Raw genomic sequence first — 12,774 nt, forward strand, 5'->3', positions numbered from 1 at the left:
AGAAATTACCAAAGCTGATGTTGAATAGCAATACACCAAAACAGTGACATATCAAAGTTCATCAGTGATGGAAGTTTTGTCTCTTAGAGCTGTGGGATCTCAACACTCATTTTTCCATCTGGATTTCTCCTGGTGAAGGGTTGAGTCAATATTTCATTTAGTGAAAACTTCCTGGTGAATATTCTGTCACTTAAGAGGCTCTATTAATCATTACAGCATTGAAAAACATTCCCCTAGGAGTGCTCAGATTGATCTCAGGGTTTAATTTTCAGAAAGAGATTTCTTACTACTTCACTTTTGTTGGTGTTATCACTGGCTGGACATGAAAGTATGAAAGCGATTGGGAAATTTTACAACTAATTCCTTTGTTGGTATCAAGGGGTTATGTAAAGTTCACTGGAACATATTGTCTGAAGTTACAGTCAATGCTGTATTCAGCAAATCCATATTTCATAGTATCCCCTGCTTTAAATCCTTTAGACAAATTAATCTCCTGTCTAATCATAAAAGGTCTATTGGTTTAAGCAACCAAAAGTGTCAGTTCTCATAGCTAAATTGAAATTCAGAGAGCTTTTCCCTCTAGGTTACAAGTGAAATAGGACTTAGTTTTGTAAAAGAGTGGGAATTCAAACAATAGAAATGGAAATTTAAAACATTGTCACAGTCACAGAATTTTATGAATGAAATTACCTGCAGGAACCATAGGGTTCAAATAAGTCTGTTCATTAAAAAATTAAACAAACCCATCAAGAATGTACTTGCACAGCTATCTTTTAAAGTACTCAAACATTTCTAACTAAAAGTTTGAAATAGTTGAGTTTTTCTTTTAATTAGTAATCCTAAATTTGTACAAAAATCTTCAAATGGAATATGCGAATGTAAGGGTGGTTTTGGTTTTTTAGGTTTTAGTGTGGCCAGCAGGACCAGGGCAGTGATCATATCCCTGCATTTGGCACTAGTGAGGACACACCTCAAGTACCATGTCTAATATGCAAAAAATTATTAATTTTTAATATTAATATTAATTAATTATAATACAAAAAACCTATTAATTTGCAATTTTACTCCTATGGTTTACGAAGCTATATAACTACTCATTTCAGGAATCATGGAAACTGCATATCATTTGGTATGTCAGGTTTCTTTTCTACCTTACTCATTTTTATACAGAGACATATCAGTCTGTAGGACTAGCTCTTTAACTTTTTGGATCATGATTCCAGGCAATAATGAAGAGCAAATAACAGCATTACTTTTACATCTCTTTCATAATTATAAGGGCTATACATTTTTTGATGTAGAGATAAGGAATTTGAAGAAGCATAAAAAAGGTGAATTTTCAACTACTAAGGAAAAATCAAACATTCATCCTGACTTTTTATTCTAACAGACACTATCCCTTCACTAGCTATGTGCAATGTGAGCCTATCACAGCAGCGAGACTCTTCAGACAATATGTGGGAGTGCTTCTACTATTTAACTAAGGTACATACAACCATCTGTTGTCTGGTTTTGATTTTTTGATTTAGCAAATTAAAGTATTTTTCTTACCTCCAGTTCTTTTCTTGGAGAAGAGGATTCCCACTCAATGACAACTCCTTTAGTTTATTGCAGCCACTAAACCATGTATGGACATCTTTAAGATCTGTAGTATAGCAGAAAGAAACCGAAATATGTCTGAATGCAGATCACCTTATTTCCCATAAATTCTTGCATGAATGTAAAATGTACCAACATCATGCAGTCCTAAAAGCAAGACTGCTATCTATACAGTATAATTTTAATTATGATCTATAACATTCATGTTTGGAAAATATTTGTATATTTTACACATAAATGTGTCTTATAAATACATAGGACAGTCACATTCAAATCAGTTTATAATTCAACTAAGAAGTTCTTATTTGAATGGATTTCTTTTTGTTTAAGACAACTTACCCGACAAGCAGTTATTTTTGATATCTAGCTTTTCCAAAAATACAAATGAATTTAAAGGCACAAGGTCAGTTAATCTAAGAACAAAAAAGAAAAGATATTTTAAAAATTAAATTTAAACAGCACTTCATAAACAGAAAGGCACCAGAATCTTTTGCAGGTATGACAATTTACTTAATTATGTAAGAAAATGCCCATTTATCTATCCAAGGTGCTAGGACTAACTATGGAAATTTTAACCTGAAAATATTTCTTAGTTTTCTCAGCACCTCAGTTTTTAATACTTTCCCATAAATGGTTTTTTATCTGATAAATATTTCATTCTGTTTCCTGCATTTAGTACTGAATATCTGAATTCTTATAAAATGTACACGTAAGCTGGCTTATCTTAACTAGAATGGTACTAATAGAAGATCCTGATTCTGGAGAAAAAAAAAAATTGCTTGTCTTCATTCCTCTTTCCTCATTTCTAATTGCCCAAACTCCTTATCAGGTTGTTTCTCTCTTCCAATCAGCACATTTCTTCTTAGATCCTAAAACTAGCATAACTATTGCTGTGGATGTCTTTTTCAACAGGTCAAGGCTGCACTATCCTGTAATATATTTTTAGTGCTTCCTCTGTCTTACTACTTGTCAGATTGTGTCAAATAGGTGCTGATTACTGAGACAGTTATGGAATTGGTCATGGAATTGCTCTTCTTGTATTATAGAGCTTCTCTTGAGCTATAATGCAGCAAAGCAGTACTGCAGGCTGCAGACTGCAGTACTACAGACAGGACAAAATTCTTGTTTGCAGTATTGAAGAGTAAATGTAAAGAAATAGATCTGACATTCATCTATACAAAGGGATTGGGACTGTAAGATGTGTGCTATAGCTACTACTAAAGGATTAAGGCTCAGTGCTATTTCTTTGCTTACAAACTTTCATTGATGCAAGAATGAATGTTGAATGGTTTGTTCAGCTGCCAGGCTATGGCCAAATATTAACTTTCAGATTAAAGTTTATCTTAGTTTATGTTGAATATGAAAGAGGCAGGAAAAGGTAAAAACCAAGATGCAAAGAATGACAGTTATCAACTACAGCTAGAATGTTTAAGCACATGGTACACCAGCTATACATTTTTTAAAGAAATACATGTTTAGGTGACATGTTTCATCCCTGTAACGGCAAGGCCCTAGCATAACAGGAGAATGGTAACAGAAATGGCACTGTATGTGGTCCGTTTTTGACTGCCAATTTTCACTGAAAGTAGTATTTTCTGAGAGTGTAGTGCCTTTGAAAGGTATAAATCAGAATTTTTCTTTTTGAAATATGACCCTACTAAAAATGAAATGTACTCAAAATTATTGAGGGACAAAAATGTGTCTGTTGCTGAAAGGTACAACTACATTGTGTTTCCAGCACAGGCTTTACAACTGGAAGGCAGAGCTGAATTTTACTCTGGTGCACTAATTATTAACTAAATGTTGTCTGTGGATTATTTAATCTCATTGAAAATACAACCAAATTTAAAACGGAAAAAAAAAATAGTTTCCACATTCAGTTGAGAAGTATTTCTATATGACAGCATAACATTTTAAGAGTAAATTCAGAGAAACAGATGCAAAGACAACTCACTGTACTTCCATTTCTTTCTCAAACTACATTGTAAAGTTGTCCTGGTTCTAACCCTACTTAGTTCTATTTCCTTCGTGGTACAGAAGCTTTCCATGGAATCAAACAAGTATTACAAGTATTGACTCTATGAAGCATGAAGCCTTAGATGTAGATCTGTATATACAGTAATACAAATTTCAGCACTTTAGTTTCTCATCATCAGTCAATAATACATAAGTATATTTAATATTCGTAGCAAATATAATCATAGATGTTACTGGCTAATAGTATGGCTGCTAAACCCGAAAATTCATGAATAGTCATAGATTAATATATTCAGAAAACAAATGCATAAGGGACAAAAGATAATGCAGGGTTTTTATTTACAGTGAGTTCTCTGGATCTTTATCAGCATAAGCCGTGGTGAATTAGAAATTGTCTACTGGACTGTCCTTGCCTGCCGTTGGCATTATGAGAGTTAAAACATTTCTCCGTCATTCTATAGCGTTCCCTTTACCGACATTCTTTGTTAATTTTTTTCCTTAAGAAAATTCAAACCAGAAAGACAAAGGACATTACTGAAAACTTAATACTACTTGACCTTGTCACATTAGCCCTGGGCATAAGAGAGATATAAATTACAAAGAAGACACAAAAGTAAAAGATATTCACAAAAAAGCAAGCTATAGCTTCCTTTTTCTGTTCCCATTTAAGGCACTAGCAGAACAGTCAGAGATAGAGTTTATGTAGTTTATGTGGCTATATCAGAAAACAAGGTTTAAGAATAGTTGCAAGAATGCATCACAGAAAATAAAGATTGTGTTTCTGAACATGAATAGCAGCTCCTGCTCAAGATGGTCTAAATCCTGCTGTGCAACTGCTTTTCCCCAGAAAAATGATCATTGATGTTAATAAGCAGTTAGCAGGAAGCAGGGCAAAATAACTAAAATAAATTTATCATAATCTAGATCTTTAGGTAAAGACCAGATTGCTTTTTCATTCCTTAAATTAAAGGCAGTTCAGTTTCCAATAGTCACCATATTTATAAGCAGCAAATATACAGAATATAGGAAATCTGTCAGGTAGCCACTTAGCTTCTTGAATACTCTAGCAGACAGTACTTCAAGTACATTTTCCATGATGCCACATACTTAGAGATAAACTTATCACCAGCAAAGAATTACTGAAATTTATTTTAAAAAATCTAGAGTGGTAAGGATAGGATGGAGAAAACCACTATATGCCGGTATAGCTTTTTTCATGAATGACTTATTTCAACATCCAATGACATTTAGATTTGTTATGATAATTCTGGAAAAGTGGACAAATTTTCAAAACAAGGAACTTGCAAGGAACTCATATCTGAGAAATTCAGTTAAAAACACAGATACCATATATATTTAAATTGAGAGAACAATGCATGCTAGGAAAGAACTAACTTTTTAGCGTTTCTAATATAAGCTTTTTAGGAATAATATGCATCTAGCTGCAAAAACATGGGAGCAACATGTTCACAACAAATTTGATTTGGGCCAAAACATTTTCCCAAAAGAAAAAGGAACTTTTGCAGATGACTGCATTTTTGTAAATATTAAATTTTTATCTATCTCCCTTAGGTTATCTTAGTGAAAAGCAAGTGATAGCAAAAAAAAAAAAGAATTTTGTCTTATTAATACTACATTAAAACAGAAATGTTAGGAGGGATTTTGTCTATTTGGAAGTTGAACAAAAATGGTACTGGAACAGCATGTTTAGTGTCTCACTGTAAAACTTTTAAATGAAAAAGACATTAACTAGTAGGTTGCATAATTAAATGGGATTACATGTAAATATAAATGCCACATGCACTCTGAACACATATTAAAAATGTATTAATTTTACACAAGGAAAAGGCTGTTTTCTCCTATAGCTAAATCTTTATCCACAACAGAAGAAAAAAGAATATGTCCCTTTTTTAAACTAACTTGACAGTTGTGTCCTCAGCTGCTATAAAATAGAGCATGGATCTTCATAGTCCCAGCTCTGCAGAAACCAAGTCAAGAGGATATTCATCACTGTCTTTGGTCAATTGTGCATTGATCAAGAATATGGTTTGTATATAAAAGGCACAATAAAACACTCAATAAAAGCAGCAGTGATGAAATAGCTGTCTTTTTTCTATTTGAAGGAGTTAGTCATTACCTGTTTTAGTTTCTTGTTAGACTGTAGCTTTAAAACAATTTAAACCAAATAATTTTTGGAGTTTTACCTTTGACAATTTCTGGTTTATGATGCAGACAAAGCATCTTGGGAATAAAAATGTCCTGTAAATTAGTGTAAGAATTTTTTTTTCACAGTACTTCACTTTCAGAAAGAATACAGATTCATAGCATTATCATTATATTGGCTTCCTGCAATCAGTAGAGGAAGTGGCACTCAGTGCACACTTGGAATAAATTCACAAAATTGCACTGACTGTAGGATAAAAGTAAAGAAACAGCTTTTCTTTCAACAGCTTACTCCACTACATTTGCTGTTTTATAGAACATCAAGTTACTTATGCTATAGCACACACATATGGAGCTGCTTATAAGTGTACATAAAGTGAGTGTAACAGAGCAGGCTACTGAAATGCCAGGAATTTTGAGGCTTTTAATATGGATTCAAGGCTATCTCGTCCTGTTTGTCACAAAGATTTTATATAAGCTATAGATAGATCAGGGAAAGAAGGGGAATTGAGGCCAAGATGTATAATTATTTTCAGCACATCCAGTCTGTTGATGCAAAAATATGTCCTTTCTCATAGCTGAGCAAAAGGAACTCAGCAGATCAAACAGTGCATCTCTCCTTGGCTACTGGAAAACCAGAGCAAGTACTACAATGGACTTAAAAAACTCTAAGATGATGGGATAAGCAAATGACTTAAGGTAATCTACATGGCCAGTCCAGCACAACCTAAAGCCAGAAACTGCATTTGAGCTATCCCTGAAACTGTGCTTGCAAGTCCATAGCAAGCATGTGAGAATGTCAAGGAGTTTTGCAAACACTTTATTACACACAGGATAGCTGCAATGGAGGAAGAAGAGGAAACTACAATATAGAGCCACATTATCCACAAAGAAGATAAACAGGACAAGGAAAAAAGATAGCAAAAAACAAGAATTAAATCAAGCAGCGTGACTCAAAACCTAATGCTCAACATATAATGCTCTTGCTTAATCACAGGCAGGAAGCACTTTCTCCAAACTCTAGAAGAACTAATAAGGGAACAAAAAAATCCCAAACCCTAGAAGCCTGATCAGGAACTTGAAGATTAGATTCTGTATATATTTTATTTACATCCAAGAGTCTCAATGAATAGTACTTCACTAGAGATGTTATGAAAACAATCTGAAAAGTTATATAAAAATATAGGTTGTATATACTTAAATAATATTCAATTTCCATGAAGGACATTGCTTATAATAACAAGACTCAGTCTTATACATCCTTTTTCCCACAGGCTCCCAGACACAATTGGCTGTGCTGAACTTATGTTACATAAGATGTAACATTTCTGTTCAGATGTAGACACCTACACATGAAGTGGACATTTTGATTTTTTTAATAGTCAATGAAGATGAACAGGCACTTTTAGGCTATGATTAGTCTCAAAGCAAACAGCTAAAAATGGCAGATGAATCACTCTTTAAAAACATCTATTCACTAACAGGAGAGTGAAGTAAATAGTTGAGAGTGTATTTATATATATGGTATGTAGTATTTTGTTTCTTAAGCTGAGATCAGTCTTATTCAGAACAAAATTATCACAGTAGAGAAAAAAATGGATATTATTTAAAAATTAATTTTCCTATTAACAAATTGTAAACTGTAATAAATGTTTTATATATTTTTTAGCAGAATTTAAATAGAGAAAAAGTGGGGGTGGGGAAAATAAGATTTTAAATCCAGGATATCTGGTTATTCAACTTCTAAAGATGAACAGATTATCTTAGAAAACAAACAGAAAACTAATTACAGAGTACTTGAGGGCATGAACAAGTTTTATGCTGCTTGTCTTGATTCTTCTTTATTTTATACCTTTTAAGCAGAACCAGAAGAGTGAAAAATTAAAGCAAATATACTTGTTTTGGAGGGTATTAACATATGTATGTAAAATAAAAAAACATTTTTATTTGGCCTTTTTAACTCTAGTACTTGCCCTTAACTTAGCCTTCAAAGTCTGTTTTGAATAAGCTAGCTGTGAAATATGAAGTTTGACAGACATACTCTAGAAACAATTGCTAAAGAAAGAAAGAAACCCACCATGGTTTTAATAATGCCACAATGCTCAAGAATTATTTTCACATAATATCCAAGAGAAAAAAAAATTACATAGTTAATGCTGTTTCAATTTTTTTTAGATAGAGGTAGCTGATGTAATTACATGCCAACTGCATATTTTTATTTTTAAAGAATATCCCAAAAAGATGGTGAAATTTCAACCATACTGAGAATCACACTTTTCAGACAAGTGTTATGCTAGTAAATTCCTCTGGGTCAGTTCTGTAAGTGGAAGAATGTTTCTTACTTACCTATTTTGAGACAGCAAAAGAATCTGCAATAGAGGCAACCAATACAAAGAAAGCATTCTCATAGAAGAAATGCTATTGTCATCCAAATGTAGTTCTCTTAAGAGAACATGATTTTCCAGTCTTGGAAGCTAAATAGAAACGAGATGGTTATTTAAGACTAATATAAATTAGAGAAACAACAATGGAATGCTTACCAGATGCTTTTCATAAATCATTACTAAATACAAGAAAAACTGACATTTTGGATATATGTATCATTTCCTTATTATGTATGTACCAGTTGTCACACATAATCTCTATATATCAGGTGGTAAATACTTTTTAATGTCTTCTATCACACCTGAACAGTTAATATAAAAAATTAAAGAAGAAAAAAAAATTCAAGCGCCCAAGAGTCACAACCTTACTATTTTATTCATTTTATTTCTTTAGTTATTTGCTGCTTATTGACAATGATTTTCATCTCCTGAATTCATAGGAGAATAACTGTGAGTAAATATGATGAAGCATACGTTTAGCAAACAACTTTGCTATTTTAAATGCTGCAGCACAAATTTCAAGTTTTGGAGAATCAACATACATTAAATAAGTATGATTATCATCAGGGTGATAATAATATTATCATTATATACAAGTAACAGTAAGGAGCAATTGCTTACATATAACGACAATTATATCATTATTACTGGCCTGATATAATTATTTCCTATTATAATAGAATCTATAAGTAATAATAGTATTTTCTTACATTATAAACCAAATCAGAACCATAACTAGAAAAAAAACTCGATGCTATAAATGAAGGAGGAACCATAATCACTGAGAGTCCAATTTTTCAAGGACTTGGGAGTAAGAAAACAATTAACTGCTAGCCATTTGTATATTTGAAAAATCACCCCCTGATAAGGGGAAAAAAAAAATCTTACCTAAGAGCATGAAACATCCCACACCAATCAAAGAGCACACACTTAGAAATGCTGAATAATATGACTGTTAGCAAAGATGTATGCACAACAGCCACTAAATTCAAAGCTTTTACCTCCTGGAGATTATTGCCTTGCAACTTCAGAACTTGAAGTAGGCCACAATTTTCAATGCCTTCAACTTGGGCAAGGTTATTAAAAGAGCAGTCTAGGTGAATGAGAGTAGGTGCCTCACAAAGACCTTTTGTGCTGATCAACTGGTTATGGTCCACAATTAATTGTTGAAGATTTTTCAGTGACTCCAGACCACCTGAAAATTCAAGATTTGAGACATGATGAAATAAAAATCTTTTGTCGTTCAAGTATTAAGAAAACTCTGAATTTTCTGTACATTCTCTGACATAATAATTAATATTACTTCTTTATAGGGTTTAAAATGGATTACTGTATTTTGACCCTATCACATATACAGCACATATGGTTCACAAATCTCTGATCCTGTTAATCACGCAATAATAACAGTTCATAATCTCTTTGGTACTGCCATTGGAAGAGAACATCCTCGTAGTGATAAACTGTACTTACTATGCTTTAACCACTTTACAACTGCTCTGAACTCTGTGAAATGCTAACAGCCTCTTAAAATTATCCACCAGAATGAAAACACTATGTTTAAAAGTTAGTTTTTATTATTTCATTTTTAAAGTTTTTTTTTTAAGTTCATCAGCAAGGTTAGAAAAAACTGTATTAAAACTTAGGCCAGTATCAAATTTAACGACAAAATTTATAAAGAAAATTTAGTGCCTTTAAGAATAAAGCTATACTACTGTAGCCATTCCACTCTCAACAAATTTACTCCTGCCATCTACATTAAAGAGCATGCAATCTCTACATACAAAAGAAATGCAAAGAAATTCCAATGAGCATCTGTTTCTCTCACAGAATGTAACCAAAATTATCCTTCCAACAGCAAAAATTACATTGTCTTCCCACAGGCTTACACATGCAATGGCACTGATCCATCTAACTTGCTACAGGTCCGAGCAGCTTTTCTGTATCTCTGTAGTAAAAATTCCTTTGAAGGGATACCCGTCACAAACCATATCAAAAATAAGGAATTTCTGATTTTACATCTGTTTCATGTATTCTTTGATAATTTAGTTAATTTAGGATTATTTGAGGGAACACTGTGTCTCATCTTTATCTTCAAAATTTCACAAGTTCACCAAGGGAATCTGAATGAGCTGGATTCACAAAAGTGAATCTCTTTGTGACTGTCCTATGAAAAAAACCCCTATGATTATATATTTTATTTCATTAAAAAATTATGAAACCAGAGATCAGTTTGCACCATAGAGTATTGAGATTATAAAAGAGGACTTAAAAATGAAAACAAATTATAAGGAGAAAACTGAAGTAAAACATAAAATACAAAAACAGTAGTAAATTTTAAAAAATTCCCAATGTAGGCGTTCCAATAATTTTATTTTAAAAATGGAAAACATTTAGTGAAAAGAATGCAATTATCTGACATTAAAGTGATATCATCTTAAATATAACACACATTTCCTATAATGTAACTTCAAAAGTGTGCTTTAGCAAATAAATATACAAATCTTTAATTATTCTGAAAAATTTCAAACATGTCCATGACATAATACCCGGACTGCAAGATCCTGGTGTGTATTTTTCTTTCGCGCTTGGATGAACATAAAAAAGGAACCAGCACCATCTAGTGGTCTCAGAAACACTTTCGCGTTTTCATGTGCTTGCTCCCAAGACTTCCTCTTAAGCAGCTAAGTTACCTCAAGCTTAAATTAGTTTAAGTTCAGTTTAGCAGTACTGGAAACTTTAAAAGCACTCTATGAGCCTGGAGTGGGACTAAGAAGAGAGACTGCACACACAATAAGAAAAGGCAAGAAGGTAAAACAGAGTCTGAAAGTTTCCTTCTCTGCATGCTGCACAAAGCACCTTTTTTTACTCTTCCTCACCTGAATGTCATTCAGAACATTCTGGAATTTTCACAGAAAATACACAAGAGAGAATAATGTAATACAAACAAATGGTATTTTACTTCTGCTCATATGCAAAATTAAATAGAAGCCTGAAAGCCTTCTGCACATTTCCAGAAGACATTATATGTTTTACATACAATGCAACAAACAAAAGTTAGAGCAGCCATAGGAAAAGCATTTTGTTGACAAATACATGGTTTCACCAAGACTCAAGGAGAACCTTTATGGAAGTTCTCAGCATTTTGCAAAGTGCAGCTGAAGTCTGCTAGCTAGGGACAGCTATTGATAGAGTTCTGCAGTCACTTCCATGTGTGACAAAGTCAACTAACAACAGAGTGAAAGCTGAGAGTGAACATAAAAATGAAAAAACCCCAAAATAAAACCCTCAAACAACAAAACCTAAATTAAAAAGGTGTCTGATGAAAAAGAAGTTCTTCTCTGTGCTGTCTTAAAAAGAGTATATTGAAAGCAGCATTTATGAGCATCCATGGTTATACATTGCTATTCCTCGAGCTTCCAGGGTTTTACCCAGCACTCTATGGCAGTACAGACACTCTTCAGAAGCATATTTGAAAACTTGAGTCAAAATGCTACTTTTTGTGCTTGAAAAGTTTTAAACAAAGCATTTGTCCTCAAAATACAAGCATACGCACTCGACTTCGGTGTGTTACTGTCACAATTACTTAATTTGTGATCATGTATTCCTAAGGGAAAAAGGATAATTGAGACTATTTCTCTTTTATTTTTGAGGGGTTTTTGGCAACTCTAATTTTTCCCCTACTGATGATATATTTCAATGACAGGAGAAAAGAATAAAAAGAGAAAACATAGTATGCCAGAAATTTCCTACAACAAGTCATTAAAACTTAAATATTACGAATGTAAATAAGCTTTACTACACCATACTGGAGCTTCCAAAATTGCTAAAGGGACATCCTGCAATATTTACAGATGGGAGTGATATGCTAACTATCTGTAATTCACAAATCCATTTTTACGCATTCTGTGCAACTACTCAATATGAAATATATCCTGTATTATGCTTCTGTTTTAACCTAAAATCGTCAAAACAATTCTGGAGAGGAAAAAAAGCCACATTTGAAGATGACTTCTGCGAACATTTATTTACTCACTTCAATTCATGAGAGACTCAGTAATTGTAGCAGTGCACTGCACAAAAGAGGAAATACTGGAGAATTTTAGTCCACTTGGCCTGTATGATGTTACCACACTCCACACAGATGCCACATTCTTAAATGTCATCCACTAAAACGATGTCATTCTTACAGTAATTTTGCAGACATTTTAATCAAATAAGATCAATCTGAATAAGAATCTTATCAAGCACTATTTGCCACAAAAATACAGATGAAACTTTTTAACCATTTTATTTTATTTTTCCTCATTAGACTACTGATATGCTTTTACAGCAAACATTGATTTCCCAGGACTTTTATTCTCAGGTATTAAAAATTTTCTTCATGAGTACTAACATTTACAGATATTAACAAAAATATTTATAATATCTTCATCAAAATCTCTACATCTACAGATTTTTTTAAGCTTTCCCATTTTCTGTTTGCTAAACCCTTGCTGTTTATCATGGAACTGTATTATCCATGTTCATTGTGTTATTTAAGAGTGGAACTACTTATTTACAAGTCTCATGTGAATTTGCTTAGTCTATGAGCTTAATAATTGTTTTTAATTATTTTTCTACTGTCCAGCAGACTCAAGAGGGGCAACACAAT

The 12,774-nt window shown here is 32.8% G+C and overlaps 1 protein-coding gene across 8 annotated transcripts in view; it reads right to left on the minus strand.

Annotated features, from left to right (window-relative positions):
* Nucleotides 1-12,774, minus strand: part of LRRIQ1 (leucine rich repeats and IQ motif containing 1) — a 103,157-nt gene that overhangs the window by 79,073 nt on the left and 11,310 nt on the right. For all 8 annotated transcript variants that reach the window (XR_011678593.1, XR_011678592.1, XM_071423329.1 and 5 more), the window contains 4 exons: nucleotides 9,125-9,318; nucleotides 8,086-8,213; nucleotides 1,939-2,012; nucleotides 1,552-1,645 (listed from right to left, as the gene is read on the minus strand). Coding sequence is in view for 6 of the 8 variants with exons in the window: in XM_071423329.1 (XP_071279430.1) it covers nucleotides 1,552-1,645; nucleotides 1,939-2,012; nucleotides 8,086-8,213; nucleotides 9,125-9,318 (490 nt within the window). In the remaining 2 variants the exon portion in view is untranslated. The remainder of the gene's footprint in view (nucleotides 1-1,551; nucleotides 1,646-1,938; nucleotides 2,013-8,085; nucleotides 8,214-9,124; nucleotides 9,319-12,774) is intronic.

Source organism: Agelaius tricolor, unplaced genomic scaffold, assembly GCF_023055355.1.
Source record: "Agelaius tricolor isolate 1412-34295 unplaced genomic scaffold, bAgeTri1.0.p SCAF_3, whole genome shotgun sequence".
NCBI lineage: Eukaryota > Metazoa > Chordata > Aves > Passeriformes > Icteridae > Agelaius > Agelaius tricolor.